This window comes from Lytechinus pictus, chromosome 7, assembly GCF_037042905.1.
Source record: "Lytechinus pictus isolate F3 Inbred chromosome 7, Lp3.0, whole genome shotgun sequence".
Classification (NCBI taxonomy): Eukaryota; Metazoa; Echinodermata; class Echinoidea; order Temnopleuroida; family Toxopneustidae; genus Lytechinus; species Lytechinus pictus.
This window is the reverse complement of record NC_087251.1, coordinates 3,959,579-3,976,256: the sequence shown is the minus strand read 5'-3', so window position 1 is coordinate 3,976,256 and position 16,678 is coordinate 3,959,579. Positions and strand designations below refer to the sequence as shown.

Genomic DNA, 16,678 nt, shown 5'->3' with positions numbered 1-16,678 from the left:
GGGGTTCATGTGCTTGTTTTTAAACTATCAGTATTTTTATTAGAGCAAATGTGCTTTTTAAAACACCAAAAATGCGCCGAATGCTTTGTATCTATGTGAAGAAAAAATCAAAACCACTCTACCATTTATTCAAACTCGGGGTAATATTCGTGATTCTTGGCAGCACTGCAGAGTAAAGTATTTTGAAATTGTAGAGAATCTTTTTTTGAATGGTCCATGGAATAATTCAATTTTTTAGCTTCATGAAATAACGCATCGGATCTGCAGTTAAAGTGCAGAAGATGAGAAAAATCAGCACATACCCGCAGCTAATTAATCACCTGTTCATCCATTGTGACGTCAGCGCGCAGAGTGTAAACTATGCGCAGATCACAATGCGCACAAACATAACTGTGGAACGTCCTTAAATAAGGCGTTTATTGAAAAATATAAGTATATAGGCCCTACATTCAACAAGATTTTATAAGTAATAATCATCTTTGCCTATATTGAGTTAGATCTACTCAATCAAAGCAAGCTAGCAATACGTGAATTTTCTTAAATGTACATTGAACCCATAAATCAAGTAAATTAAAAGACAAGTTAAAACTACTTAAAAAACGAAAAATAATTATAAGTTATAAATTCTACTTATACATTAAGTATTAACTACTGATTCAGATTTTTTTTTTACAGTATAGTCAAAATGTATTGCTGTACGTATATACACACGCGTGACCATAATTGCAAATTATTTCCAAACTTGACCCCCTATATAAACGATTTTTTTTCTGTACGTGTGCAAATTATAAATCACTAAACAAGTTTAGGGCTTACACATTTAACAAGTTGTCGCCAGAATTAATATGCCCGCGGGGAAAGCTTGTGAAAAAACATATCCTAAACACGTTTGCTGGCTAGTCTTAAAGAAAAAAGAAAGCTTTGGGGGAAAAAATACATATACCCTAAAAATACGTGTGATTGACCAGTCTTTCAAAACCACCCCTTTTCTTGAAAATCGGTGTTTTTGTAGTTACCGAGTACATGTGTACAGCATGGGCGGAAATCTCTCCTTGAAGGTAGGGGGGACACAATTGAGTTTTCCGTTTTTATGTTCTACAGAATTACTAGCTTAAACACACCCACACATACATATATATATATACATATTTCGAAGAGGGGAGGTATTCCTAACTAAAGATGAAAGGCCTCAATAAATAATGCGAGCGCGAAGCGCTAGCACAAATATGTTTATATTTCATAAATTGTGACCTGAAAATTGAACATTCTGAACATTTTGTGATCATGAACTAGATTCGAACCTATCTAAACCATTAATGCGAGCGCGAAGCGCGACCTGAAAGTTTTTGATTTTCCAACTTAAAAACTAGACATTTGTAACACTTTTTCAAATCATGAACACGATATGAATTACTTAGAAACTGGACATTCGTAACACTTTTTCAAATCATGAACATCATAGGAATTCAACTAATAATAGCTACGAGCGCGAGCTGAAAGTTTTTGATTTTCCAACCTAAATACTGGACATTCATAGCACTTTAAGAAGAATATGAACAGGATAGGAATCTAAACAATTAATGCGAGCGTGAAGCGCGAGCTGAAAGTTTTTGATTTCCAACCTAAATATTAAACATTCTTAGTACTTTGAAAAAAAAATATGAACAGGATAGGAATCTAAACAATTAATGCGGGCACGACGCGCGAGCTGAAAGTTTGTATTTTCCAACCTAAAAACTGGACAATCGTAACACGTTTTCAAATCATGAACAGGGTAGCTATTTATTATTTATTATTTATTTATTTATTCATGTTTTATTTATAACAAATGATAAAATAAGGTGGAGGGTAGTTCGGTTCAGTTATAAAACTGCTTTACAACGAAGCCCTCCCCCTTTACAAACATAAAATAGAACATAAACATGATAATATATATAAATACAAGTGAAAATCAATATAAAAAGTTATAATCTATAAAATAAACATAAAAAAGAAAACAAATAAACAAAAAGGAAAGAATACTAGAAGATACTTTGTTATAATAAATGTTTGGCCAATAGGTAACCTCGTTTAAAAGAATTTATAGAATTTGTGGATTGAACTGAAAATGGGAGTTTATTAAATAGGGAGCTTGCTTTATAAGAGAATGACTTTTTTTTGAATTCAGTTTTGGGGAATGGAATGTCGAGGAGAGAATTTAGTGCATAGCGGGTACAATATTTAAAGGTGCGATAAGTAATAAGAGATTTTAAATAGTTAGGGGCTTTTACATTAATTATTTTAAATACTAATAAACAGTAGTGATATTTAAGTCTTTGTTCAACGGATTGCCAATTTAGGGTTGTAAGAAGTGTACACTGCGGTGTGTTATAATCCTTATTTAATATTAATCTTGCATATCTATTTTGTAATTTTTGTAGTTTGGAAAGATTTGTTTTTGAACAACTTCCCCATGCAGTGCAGCAATAATCAATATGTGGTAAAATTAAAGCAAAATATAAGGTTACAAGAGTTTTATGGGGTATTAATTGCTTTATGCGGCGAATACATCCAATTGTACGTGATATTTTATTACATATATATCTTACATGGTCAGACCAGGTCAGTTGCGAGTCGAGTATAACCCCAAGATATTTCATTTTATCAACACACTGCAAGTAGTTATCGTATAATTTGATCTTGAATTGGTGATTATCTAGCTTTCTTTTAGTGCCGAAAGGCATGACCATGGTTTTCTGTGGATGAATATACATCTTATTAATATCAAACCACTTGCATATTAAATCAAAGTCATTTTGTAAATTCAATTGAACTTCAGAAAAGTTATGAGAATTGTTAAAAATAACGGTATCATCTGCATAGAGTGAAATCTTGGAATTTTTATGAATTCTTAAGTTGTTAATATCGTTAATATATAGACAAAAGATCAAGGGGCCAAGGATTGACCCCTGGGGCACCCCTGATTTCATAGTTAAAAACTCACTACAATAATCATCTATATTAACACATTGTTGTCTTCCGACCAAGTACGATTTAAACCATTCACGCACCTTATTATTCATACCATAGAAAATTAGTTTATCAAGTATTATTTCGTGTGGAATTACGTCAAATGCCTTTTTTAGATCATAAAATATAGCTCCCGTAATCTGACCATGATTCATATTTTCAAACAGGTAGTCAGTAATTTCTGTAAGGCACGTGGCTGTGGAATGGAGTGGTCTGAATCCAGATTGACGTTCCGATAATAAACTATTTTGGTTAAGATACGAATACAATTGTTTGTGTACTGCTTTCTCAAGGATTTTTGACATAGAGGGCAGTATTGAAATGGGCCTGAAATTGTCAACACTGAGCGAGCCACCCTTGTGAATTGGCGTGATTTTTGCGACTTTGAAATCAGATGGAAATTGAGAAGTTTTTAGTGATAAGTTAAACAATTTAGAAAGTGGTTCCGCAATTATATCAGCAGATACTTTTAGTAACTTAGGATGTAGACCGTCCATTCCTATAGCCTTTTTACAATCAATATTGCGTAGTTCGTTTTTGACAAATTCAGATTTGATTTCTTGAAATTCAAAAGAATAATTAGTTTGAGTTAACGTGTGTAAATCGTTAAAAGCACCGTCTACTGTGTTGGAACTTGAGCTTGTTTGTAGGTTTGAGCCTACTTTATTAAAAGCTTCATTCAGTAAACCTGCCACCTTTACTTTGTCAGATATCATTTCTTCATCAATCAGGATTGTGTTGTTTATTTCCTGTTTCTTTGATGGTAAAAGCCCTTTGAGAACTTTCCAATTTTTATTCAAATCATTTCCACATTCTGAAAACTTATTCCGGTAATATTCTTTTTTAAGATATTTATTCAAATTATTTGCTCTGTTTCGATAGTACTTAAATTTTTTCCAATAATAATAACTTTTCGTTTTTTTGAACTTTTTCTTAAAGAAATCACGGTCACGTGCCAAATTTATGTATTCATTTGTAATCCAAGGTATTCCATTTCTTTTTCTTCTGACAGAAATAAAAGGTGCATGTTTATCACTTACAGTAGTAAACAAAGATTTGAAATGTGACCACAGTTCGTCAACTATCTAACTCAATTTTAATTAATGTGAGCGCGAAGCGTATCCTGATTTTTTTTAATTTCCGACCAAAAAAGTCATCTTCTTTTCACCTTATAGCAATAAACAGGATAGTATCTGACTCAACCATATTATTGATGCGAGCGCGAAGCGCGAAATGATTTTTTTATATTTAGATCTGAAAACTGGATCTTTCAAGCACTTTTGAAACAAAAAACATTCAGTTTATCTCAATAAGCAATGCGAGCGCAAAGCGCGAGCTAATCTTTTTTAAAGATTTAAACCTACAAATTATGAAAAAGATGGATATCTCCCTAAATAAATGATTTGATTTTATATATTTCGATCTAAAAAGTTAAAAACAAATTAAGCACGTTTTGAAATAAAGAGATGGCTGTGTATTAATGCAAAGCGCGAGCGAATTTTACATTTTTATGCTATGACCTGAAAGTTTTCCTTTTTTCCAATTATTCCCCTCCCCTTCCATCATTTAATTTTCTTCCTCATACGTCCTATCTTTCTTCTTATTTTTCTCCTCACCTTCCTATTTTGCGCCGCCAATAGGGGGCGGGTCGCCGCTTCGCCCCCTTGATCTACCTATGATAACCCCTCCCACGGCAGGAATTTTGTGTAAAAATGGAATATAAAAGTCTCGTTAATAGAGTATTTAAAAACAAATTTTGGGGGTTAAACATAGTTAAAATTCACTGCGAAGGATTAATCATAACTCATGAAAACTATTCTTTTTACTGAGTACGCGAACAATGAAAACATTCTTATATTCCAAGTAAATTTGGAATAAAGGGAAATTAATTGGTTTAACAAAAGGAATGTTTTTACGGGGTATGGAACATTCTCGTCTACCATCTATGCACTAAATTTACTAATAAGTATGCAGAGGCGATTTTCTTTTTTCGTCATTTGTATTATTTATGAAATTGAAAATGGCCATCGATGTCATATGTCATCACTCTTTTGGTTGGCAAATATGGCTAGATGCAAGTTCGAGAATAGTCGGGCCGGTATGCTTTTTTTTTCTTATCCAAACTATCTGCTTATATATATTTCGAAATTCGAGGATGCATGTGTATAATTTCGATTTTGAATTATATATTTTTTCCATAATAAAAGACCACAAATAGTAGGGGGGACATTTGATATTATGTCCCCCCCCCCCTTTCCAAAATGGTAGGGGGGACGCGTCCCCCCTGGGATTTCCGCCCATGGTGTACAGTAATATTTGACTGCCCCCCCCTGCATGCAATTGGGCATCGGAATATCAAATATTTTAAGCTCGCGCTCGCTTTGATTTTCATGATAAAAACGGTAGTAGAATGCCCAGATTTGGTCAATATTTAGAGCAGCTAGCAATGGCCGAATAAAAAGAGGTGTTTTCGTCCGGGTTTTCGTCCTCACCATACAAGCTCATTTACAATGCAAAAATCCTCTACTATCACTGGCGTAAATCCGTGTTGATGGGTGAGGGGGATGACTGAAATATTTTGGCATTTTTTTGCAATCATGTTTTTAGATATGCAAGGAATTGTCATTGATATGTCCACAGTGGCGTACCGTGGGTCACGGCATTGGGGGGGGGGGCACCAGCAAAATTTTTGAATCACTGAGTGAGTGCGCTAGTGAGCGCGCGAAGCGCGCTCAGTTGCCAGTCATACTGACCTAATAGAGACATTTTAAGGACAATATGTCATTAAACGGATATGTATCTCACTGATCAAATAATGCGAGCGCGAAGCGCGAGCTGAAATTTTTTATATTCACACCTAAAAAGGGACATTATAATCAAATTTGTGTAATTATGATAGGTACCTGTCTCGCTAAACAATGCGAGCGCGAAGCGCGAGCTGAAAATTTAGATAATTCAGACCTGAAGTGGGGCATTCTAAGGTTTCTTTGTAGGAATTAACTAGGACCATACGTATTTCATTAACCAAGTGATGCGAGCGCGAAGTGCGAGCTGAAAATTGTTGATATTCAGATCAGAAGAAGGGACATTTTAAGGACTGATTTTGGGAATTCATGAAGAGCAGACATATCTCACCAATCCACTAATGCGAACGTATCACGGACAGGAAATGTTTCATATATACGAAGACCTTAACATGGGGCAATCACTTTTTGAGACATGAAAAAGAAGCATATATGTCACTACATAAAACAATGATAACTCAAGTGCTAGGAAATATATTTGGTTTGTATTGACTTGAAAACGGGATGTTTTAGTACAACAGGATTATATATCTCGTTAAACAGACAGTGCGAGCACCAGGAACAATTAATGAAGACGTAGGCCCTGGGCAAATCATAAAGTTATGATAAAAATGCTTCTTATGTAATGTAACATAACATAATTATGATATAATATATTATAATGAATAATATTTTCTTCTTTCACTATATTTTTCTTCCTTTCTCCCTCTTTTCCCCCTTTCCCCGTATTTTTTTTTTTTTGGTCAGCCGATGGGGGGATGTGCCCCCCATGCCCCCCGTAGTTACGCCACTGTATGTCCATATGGCAAATACCCCTCCAATATTATTATCTTGTTTACCCTGATGGTCTATAATGGTTTTATTAGAGATTACATTCATATTTTTTTGACATTCCATCTTAATCCCTTCCCAAAGACCCTACATTGATGAATTGGAAGAAACGGGGTTTGTCTTCAATGTTATAATAAGGACATAAGTATTTTGTTTGGAAATGGTGAACTGGCTCTTTATTTGCATTTTATTGTTTTATTTGTTAAGCGGTATTTTAGGAAGAGTTTTCACCAATAAAACAATTATCTCTTGTGATTTTTTTTTCATTTCTTTCGTAAAAAGTGTGGGGGGGGGGATGTTTGTACAGGCCATCCCCCCTCCTCGAAAAGTGGGGGGGGGGATATATTCCCCCATCCCCCCCCCCTCCCGGGATCGATTTACGCCAGTGTGACTACTATAGCTCTAGTCATGAATATCACTTTAAAAGAAGCTACTTTTTGAGGGCTTGCCGACTGACTGAGTTCTTTAACTAGATCTTTTAACCAATCCACCCCCCCCCCCCCCCTCTAAAAAAAAGTGAAGTCCATGAACACTGGATAAAATCTAATTAACTACTTTTCGGCAGACCGGTATACTCTGGAATAATTTTTATTCGCTGATCCATATAAGGCCATGTTTACAGCGAATTACCGTGTTAGTGCATAATGACATCATCTGCCATAACTGAAGTTTGTGATCAAGAACAGCTCGTCGCCTCATGCGTTGCCAAGTTTTACAATTGTCAAAATACCGGTATCATAATACACAAATATAGGTTTAAATAATATCCTATGTAATGATAATATTATTTTTTTAATATTTAAAACTACTTAAATGCTCCTCAAAGGAAACATTAATTTTAAATTTTGTTTTAATTTTTTTAAAGTGTCATTTGATTGTGATAAATTAGCGTTAAAGATGGCGACTTACATAGACGGCGAAGAAAATTTTCCGGACGACGAAAATGGACGTTTTATTCCTCATTTTGGTATTGGAGGGATGTGTATTGCATTTGAGAAGTGCCCATTGTGTTTCACTGCAAGAAGGCCGTTTACATGTGAAAGATGTTTGGAGAATGGGGATTTCAGTCATTCATCAAGCAAAAGTTCCACCGAGTCGGAGACTGACCCGCACCCGGAGGAGAGGTAAACAAAACAAAAACCTGGCTTGATCAGCTGTCTGTCTGCGTGCTGCGCCTGCACAGGCTGCAACGTTACTATATAAAGCGAATGTCGCGATGTGTTTGCCTGTGGCTGTGTTGAGCTGATGACTAATCTAATGATGACGAGCCTGCCCCGTCTTTGCAAGGCAAAAAATAGCATGATTAGTAATTATAACAGAAGTTTTGATTATGCTGATATAATTAGTTTCAGAACTGTCTTAATAGGGTGTCTGAAGCCACACTGAGTGAAAAGTGTCAGCATAAAACAGGCTGATTAAGGCCAATAAGGGGGAAAATATGACACATTTTTTCAGAAAATTCAGGCTGCTAAAAAAATGTGATCTGAATTGATTTCTAACTAATGACTGTTTGGGATGTATTTAAAGAGAAAATTCAGGGACTTCTTTTGACAGTAAGGACAAGTTTAATCTATTATGATCATTTCAAATAAGGATTTAGAGATAAATTGCAAACCCTTATTTGTGTGTTGACTGTTGAGATTGCCATCAGCTCAGTGGCGTAACAGGCGGGGGGGGGGGGGGGGGGCAAGCAGCCCCCCCCCCCCCGGCGGATTTCACCGGGAAAATATTTTTTTTAATGGGAAAAAGAGAAAAGGGAGGGAGAAAAAAAGGGAAAGGGGAAGGAAAGCGGAAAAGGTAAGATAAAAGTGAAAAGAAAACGATAAAAAAAATTTTAAACAGAAAAAGAAGGGAGGAAAGCGGGAAAAGGAACGAAAGAAGAACATTTGAAAAAGAACAAATCATTCCGTAATAAGCCTCTGTAATGCAATAGCATGATGGGAAATAAATTAAAAGATGACAAAATGGCAAACAATAGCGGGAAATGAAGTTAAAATAGAATTAGTCAAAAGCTAAATTGGAAAACAATTAAAGAAAAGGGACAAGAAAAAAACAAACTTCATAACACGACCGGGCTGCCGAGGATTAAAAATAAAGAGCGGGAAAAAAGATAGACTGCATACAACATTGTACTATTAGCTTGCTAAATTTTATGCAAATAAGCTACCGGGGCTTTGCCCCAGACCCCACGCAGTAGGGGCTCTTCATCTATGTGAGAATGTGTTGTATAAAAGCTATATTCTGTATTGATTAAAATAGCGGCAATCTGCGAGATTTAAATGGCTTGGATATCAAGTTCCGGGGGCTCTGCCCTGGACCCCAACCACATAGCACTGTCGTATATATGAGTATGGTAGCGTTGGGCCATGGCCCTTAAAAGTTCTACAACCAAGAACAAAAAACAAGGAGGAAAGGAAAGCAAAGGAAAAGTGTAGGATATGATTTTTTACTGAATATAATGTCAAAACATATCTCAAAGTTAGATTCTCATGAAAAGGTGATTTTTTCTTGCTCGCTTCGCTCGCTCGGGACTTATATGAAGCAGCTTTTTTAGCGCATGCACCATACTGCGCCCCTCTTTTTTTTTGTTTTACTATTCACGCTCCTGCCGCAAAGAATCCTGTTTACAGTGACGTACAGACCACAAAAAAGGAATGGAAAGAGAAAAGGGAGAAATATATTATTCTCTGGATATCACAAAATTTGATTTTTGTATTAAAAATGTCAACATTTTTGCTCGCCCGCAACTTTTGTTTAAAAGATAAATTCTGCCCGATACGCAATATGTGGCTCTCTCAAAATTGTCGCCTCATTACACCATTATGCGCCTGTTCATACCATGATATGATCGGGAAATTTTTGGCTCTTGCCCCCCCCTGGCCACCGACCCCTGTTAGGCGCTGATTGTCTAACCCAGGGAGCTCCGGCCCACTTTGCCCAGGAGTCGACCGTGCAAAACAAGGGAGACACAGGACTGGGGTAGATTGGGGAGCTACAAATTTTGGTGCATCTTTGAGATAGGCTGCAGAGCCCTTTGAAGATTACAGCAGATGATGATGATGAAAATTTGGATTTGTGTGTGTCTATTTCTTAACTACACAGTCTATGGCAGGAAAATGCTGAAAATTGACCTGATTTTATTCTTCTTTTTTGCAGCCATTATTGGATTTTTTTCCATAAAATTTTACATTTCTGTCAGTCTGAAAGTTATTTCTATTCAAATTCACAGAGAAAATGTGATATTTTCTTCATAAAAGAAATATAGGCCTAACTTTTTTCTCCAGACACCCTAGAGACTCTTAATAACATCACTATGGTACTAGCATGGATCCCAGGAAGCCTATTGCAGTCAGACCGCAGGTCCCTATGCTAATGAGCAAAAAGGCCAGATTCATCCAAATCATCTCGTGGCTGAATCCTCCTTGCAAAATCTCGTGATTTGTGAGATTTTCTTTCTCTAAGAATTTACCTGTTTTAACCTCAAGTTAAATGAAATATTGTTGCACCATCAGATAGAGTAAATGTTACTCTTTCATATTGGTCATTTATTTTGTATACAATATATTGTTAAATAAGTAAATTTCTGGCCTGAAAATGTGCCTCAAAATTGAATTTTCTTTCTCTGTTTTCTTTTGCAAATTGTGCAAAACTTTTTATTTTGAGACTCAATGATATCTATATCACCATAAAGCTAAACTTCTGTACTTTCCCACAATGCCACTCTTGATATGCGGCACCTTTTAATCGGGTCAAGATCACACTTTTCCCACCAAGGTACAAGACGAGATTTCTGAAATTTTGTACTTGCATGAAATCCAGAGTTCTGATTGGCTGGATAAGGTTCACAGAACAACAGGCGCGGGGTATTTGAGGAGATTACCACATGGGAAGTGTGACCTTCCCATGAACCCAGGCACTGAAACTGTTGGAATTTGGCAGTGTGTGGTCTCTTTGACCAATCAGAGTGCAGTATTCTTGTTTTCAAGCTGCTTTATGTACTTGGCAAATGAAAAGTGTGATCTTGACCCGATTAAACCAATTCTTATTTTGAAACCTATATCATTTTAAAGCATACATATTCAGCTTTATCATGATTTAAAAATCATTAGGGCTCAAACAAAAATAAAGTGTGAAAATAGCAGCTTTTGTCAGGTGAAAATAATTGTTTTGTAGCATATTTTAGATCAAAATTTTAACCTATGTTACAAAATCTTTGAATAAATTCAAACACATGACCTGAAAGAATGATTCTTCTTCTTTACAATGATACCAAATTCATGAAATTCGATGCACAATTAGAGCAGCAATGACCGAATGAAAAGAGGTGTTTTGGTCCGCATCAAGCTCATTAAATATGCAAAACATCTCAAGTCATGAATATCACTTGGATGAAAGAAGCCACTTTCTTGGGACCTGCCGTCTGACTGATTGATTTTTAGATCAAAAGGTCAAAGGTCAAGGTCACACTGACATGTTTTCATCGTACCCTTCTGAAGTCCTTGTAAACGCGATAACTTTAGTTTAAACTTAATCTAGGCTCATATAATTTGGTGTGTATGATACTAGCATGGATCTCAGCAATTCTTTTGATTTTGAGGTCAGATGGTCAAAGGGAAAGTGGCCACCTTCCACTTTTCTTGCTTGACCAATAACTCAATTTTCCACCTTTCAGGAGGGCGTATTATGTGCTCGCCTTTGCGTAGACCAAAAGCTTTGGTCTCTGTTATGTTGGTTGTTCCGCTGAACTATGTTGACTCCACTCACCAAATAGTAATACAGAGACCGAAGTTCTAGCTCAATCTGTACAGTGACCCAATGGCCATATGTTTATGTATTAAGTTCGGATAAAACAGGGAAGTGAAGTTGCGCGATAGCCGAAGTAAATCACTGTTTTTTCCCCTTTTGAGTTTATTTTTCCCCGTTTTGGTGCATTTCAGGCCATAATGGAATAACAATCTTTATTTTGGTACAGTTCTTTTTATATATTTTTATGAAATAAAGACATAAATCGATGAGCCTCGTCTGGGAAATTTTGCATTGTTAACCGGTAACCCCCTAATGGTGGCTGCACGATAGCGAGCCGTCTGTGTACGAGGAGAAATATAAAAAAAGTTTAAAAACTCCTCGAAACAGACAGCTGCCAGCTGTCTAGCCTTAGCGACACCCTTGTTTCATTATTTTAGGGTTTTTGGCACCCTTATGTTACGTACGAAACGTGCCCTATTTTGAAAAAGAGATCATTTTTACTTGTTTTTTACGCATGGTATCCACTCATCAATGGAAGAGCCCCCCCCCCCCCGGGCCGGGGCTCACACCTACAAAAAAGTGCCTGTGAAAGTGATACGGCAAGACTATAGCTAGTATGTGGTGCAAAGCCACTACTAACTACATGTATACCCTCAAATCTTGCTTTCTTGTTTCCTTTTAAGCCGGTGCAGATTTCTTTGTATGAAAAACTACCACCCGACATTCATCAATTGAAACAAACCTACTTGAGAAAGACGGGAGTGTTAACTTATGTAGGCAGCGACTGATTGCCATATCAGATGTAGTATCATGTAAAAACACAGGCACGTAGCCAGGGGGGGGGGCGTTCGCCCCTCCCAAAACGTCCCCAAAAAGAAAAAAAAAAGAAAAAAGAGAGGAGAAGCGAATGGAGGAAAGGGAAGAAAGGTAGCTTTGTGGGTTTTTCTTTTTCTCGAAAGAGAAACTCATTCACTCTTGCTCTAAATTTATATATATGAATTTTGCTTCCGCGCTGTGCGCGGTTAAATAACAAAATTACAATTCTCCTTTGTTTCCCTAACCCTGTTTTTCCACCTCAGCTATGTGTTTCTTGCCGATTAGGGTTAAATGTATACATTACATGTAGGGCATGGAATAAGAGGCCGAAGTATATGAAGTTTTTTTTTTTTTCAAATTGATCGCGCAACTTCTGGTCAGGTTGACTCCGGGCGGGTAAAATCTTTATATCAATATCTGCTGTCACCTCCATATAGGCAACTTCTCCCACTCTTCAGCTCAGTAGGGGAGACCGGGGTTAGTTGGAACATTTTTGACAAAAATTGCTGTAAAATCCAAATAGATTTTATTCGAGAAACAATCAATATATCAGCTTGAAGCATATATCTAAGGTCTTCAAATGTACCCCATAAAATTTTTAACTCTATTATGGTTACTGAAAAAAATCCACCTTGAAAAAGACCATCGCAAACGTTCCAACTTACCCCAATACGGGGTAAATTGGAACATGGTATGGGGTAAGTTGGAACACTGCATGGTCAATTAAGAATTATACTAAAACTACTTAAAACTGTAATATTACATGGTTTTAGCCTATTTGCATTATTTATTTGAAGTGTGGATTTGTTGAACTTTATGTTTTCTATTATACAGCCACTCACGCAAGCAGACTGTGTAGTAGAATTCCGCATATTTGGGTGCGTTTGATTTTACATGCAATTAAGTGTACTTTCAGCAATTTCATGTACTTCTGCATCAAATTTACTAGACAAAAATTAATTGTTTATATTTTTTCATTAATTATGCAAATAAGCATATGAAATTTGCCCTAAATTTGTTTTTTTTTGGTATGTTTGTGCCTTTAACTCTATTTATTAAGCTAGTAGAATGCTAATTTTTGGTGAGAGTATCAATTTTCACATAACAAATATCCAACAAAAATTGCAAAAAATATAATTTCTTATTTTTTTTTTTTTTTGTATTTCTTTGTTTTTTCGAACCTTTGTTTTTTCCAATGAACTTTGTCGGGACTCTTTTGCGATCATAAATAGCATAAAATAAATCTATTTGAACCAACAAAAGTAAAAAATAGTCATACATTTATGACTTTTGGTTGAAAAACACAATTTGCATTGACCTTGTACATCAAATCACGTTTTTGAGCAATTTTGGGTCCGACATGCACGTACAAAATGTTGCGTAATTTCGAAACCGCGCACACAGGCATCGCAAATTTGGTGTTAAATGATGCGCAAGACTTGAAAGTAACAAGTAAGCGAACAGTGTAGTAAATAAAATTCGCGCAACGGCGTAGTGACCAAATTTCTCGAGGGGGGGGGGGCTCAAATTGATCCCCCCCAGTTTGATAAGGGTTAAAATATTGCATTAGGGCCTTTTTAGGGGCCTACAGTAAGCCTTAAATGCACACTCAGACCGAACTGATAAACAAAACAAGCATGGTATACAATACATGTTCAGAAGAGTGTGAAATACTTTATATATTTTTATTCATAATTATGTTTAGGATAAGTTGGAACATGTTCCAACTAGCCCCTTCAATTTTGTTCCAACTAACCCCGGAGGCCCATTTGACGTTTATAAGCTTACATTGATTAATAAACTTCTCTGAAATAATAAAACATTTCTGAAAGAGAAAAAAATTACTCAGAAGGTCAAAAAACAAAAATTCTTTTCTAACTTCACCAGGCTTGTTGCACATGTTTTGTCTGTAATATGGTGGATGGCTGTTGATAATTGAGGGCAGTATTGCAGAAATTTATTTAAAGACGTTAAAGAAAATTACAATGTTTCAACTTACGCCGCGTTCCAACTAACCCTGGTCTACCCTACTAAACAACCATCATTGGGGGCAAACAGGTTCCTAATTTAAAAAGAGGAAGGTATAAAATTTGTGTTGTATTAGATAAAAAAAGTACAACATTTTAAAACCAAATTCTATTAAAATTTCCCTGCACATTCATCTCCTGTGCTGTTTTGCGCCCTCAGTTTGAAATTTTGAATGACACTTAGATTTCTTAATCATTCAAAATTAAGCACTTCAGGATATGTCAAAGAAATTATACATCATCCTTTTTTATATAATTTATATAATTGCGTACTATTTTCCTTGTAATGAAGTTTAATAATCTTAGAAAATCAATTGAATTAGAGCCGATGGGGTAGAGATCTCTGCATTTGATGAAACGTCCGCCCTTTGAAATTTCAGAGTTTAATTGCTCTGCACGGGGAGGAATATCTTCCGGCATATACCCTTCTTGTTTTGCGAGTTAAAAATATGCACTGTCACTAAATTGTTTGTAATAAAATCTGATCTTTCCATGGGAAGCATTCAGTATATAGTATAACTTAGGGAATACCCTTTTCTTTAGAAAAAAACTTGATAAAATGCTGTAGCTTCCGCGCTTTGCGCAGGGTAAATTTTATTTTAATTTCCTCCATTTTATCCCTTTTTGTGCGTTCACAATCACTTTTAAAAACAAAGTTCAAAATCACAATATAGTCAACTGATAGGGAGCTGATATAGGTACTAGAGACAAGAGAGACGGTGAAAGCTTCGCGCGGGAGGGGGAAACTCACCCTCCCTGCACCCAACCCTAGGGAGCGCGCTTCGCGTGCTCTGTAAGTGTTGGCACGCTTCGCGTGCATTTACCACCCCCTCCAAAATGAAATCCTGGCTACGCAGTTGTAAAAACATATCACATAAAGTAACTTTGATAAGAGTATTTTCTTCATTATTTCAAGAGTGTATAAAAGGGAAGTCAACCCCAAAAAGTTGATCTGGATAAAAAGAGAAAAATCTGACTTTTTATAATCTTGAAATGGGTACCTGGTATGATGCAAAAGCCAATGCCTAGCAATTTAGTTTGGAAACTCTTGTCGGAATGCTCTCCAAGGAGTAGAGAAAGTTTGTGAATTATATGCAGGCAAGCCAGAAGCCAGTGTAATACATGTAGCACAGGGGGGGGTACTCGACCAAAAAAGTAGTAGGTATGTGCCGCTGGCGAGACAAAAAACGGGGGCCTTGGAGCAGGCTTATTGTAAAAAGGAGGGTCCTCGGAACGGGCTTCGGAACTACAAATGTTTGTGAAAATGGGGGTCCTTGGAACAGGTCGCTTGCGTGTGAGTGCGTATGCATCCCTATGCAGTCAGTCCGCAAGCCCCTGTGTTAATGAGCAAATGAGCAAGATTTATCCAAGTCCTCTCGTGGCTGAATTCATGTCCCTGCAAAATCTCGTGAATTGTGAGACTTTCTTTCTCAAAGAATTTAACCACTTTCTCCTTGAGTAATATTAATTATTTTTGTACCATGGGCAAGAGTAAATGTTACTCTTTTATATTGGTTATTTCTTTTGAATGAAATATTTTGATAAATAAGTGAATTTTTTACCTGAAAAGATGCATCAAACAGAATTTTCTTCCTCTGTTTTCACTTGCAAATTGTGCAACATTTTGTGTTTTAGGCACCAACATTATTTATATCATCAGAAAGCTCAAACTCTATACTTTCTTACAATGTCACTCTTGATATGTGGCATCTTTTAGATGGGTCAGCAGCCAGCTTTTTCCATCAAGATGCAAGACGAGATTTCTGAAATTTCTGAGTAACATAAAATCCAGAGTTCTGATTGGCTGAATACTGTTTTCAAAACAAACAGGCGCGGGCAATTTGAAGAGATTACCACATGGTGAGTGTGACCGTGCAGAGGTCCAGTGTGGGGAACATTGGAATTTGCGTGGGTGTGTGGTCTATGACCAATCAGAGCGCAGTATTCTAGTTTCTGAGCTGCAAAATGTACTTGGCCTATGAAAAGCTGGCTGCTGACCCATCTAAAATACATCTTCTTATAAAAATTATATCATATTAAAGCTTAGATCTTCAGCTTTATCATGATCTAAAAATCATTTGTGCCCAAACAGAAATTAAGTGTGAAAACAGCAACTTTTGTTGCATGAAAAAAAATATTTTGTTTCATGTTTTAGATCAAAAGTTTTTCCTATATTACAACATTCTTTTAAAAATCCAAACACATGACCTAAAAGAATGATTCTTCTTCTTTACAAAGATACCAAAAACATGAAATTTGGTCAATATTTAGAGCAGCAATGGCCGAATAAAAAGAGGTGTTTTGCAAAAACCCTCTAGTCATGAATATCACTTGGATAAAAGAAGCTACTTTTTCAGGGCTTGCGGACTGACTGTATGGAACGTGCATGCAGCTAGCCCAACGGCACGGGCGCCGGATGCGCCAGCGCAGAGGCGATGGTCGGAC

General features: G+C 36.4%; 1 protein-coding gene across 1 annotated transcript in view; it reads left to right on the top strand.

Annotated features, from left to right (window-relative positions):
* The first annotated feature begins 7,520 nt into the window (after positions 1 to 7,520).
* LOC129265596 (beclin 1-associated autophagy-related key regulator-like) overlaps positions 7,521 to 16,678 on the top strand; it is a 28,972-nt gene continuing 19,814 nt past the window's right edge. The window contains exon 1 of the mRNA XM_064101706.1: positions 7,521 to 7,768. Within this exon, the coding sequence (XP_063957776.1) occupies positions 7,542 to 7,768 (227 nt within the window). The 5' untranslated portion in view covers positions 7,521 to 7,541. The remainder of the gene's footprint in view (positions 7,769 to 16,678) is intronic.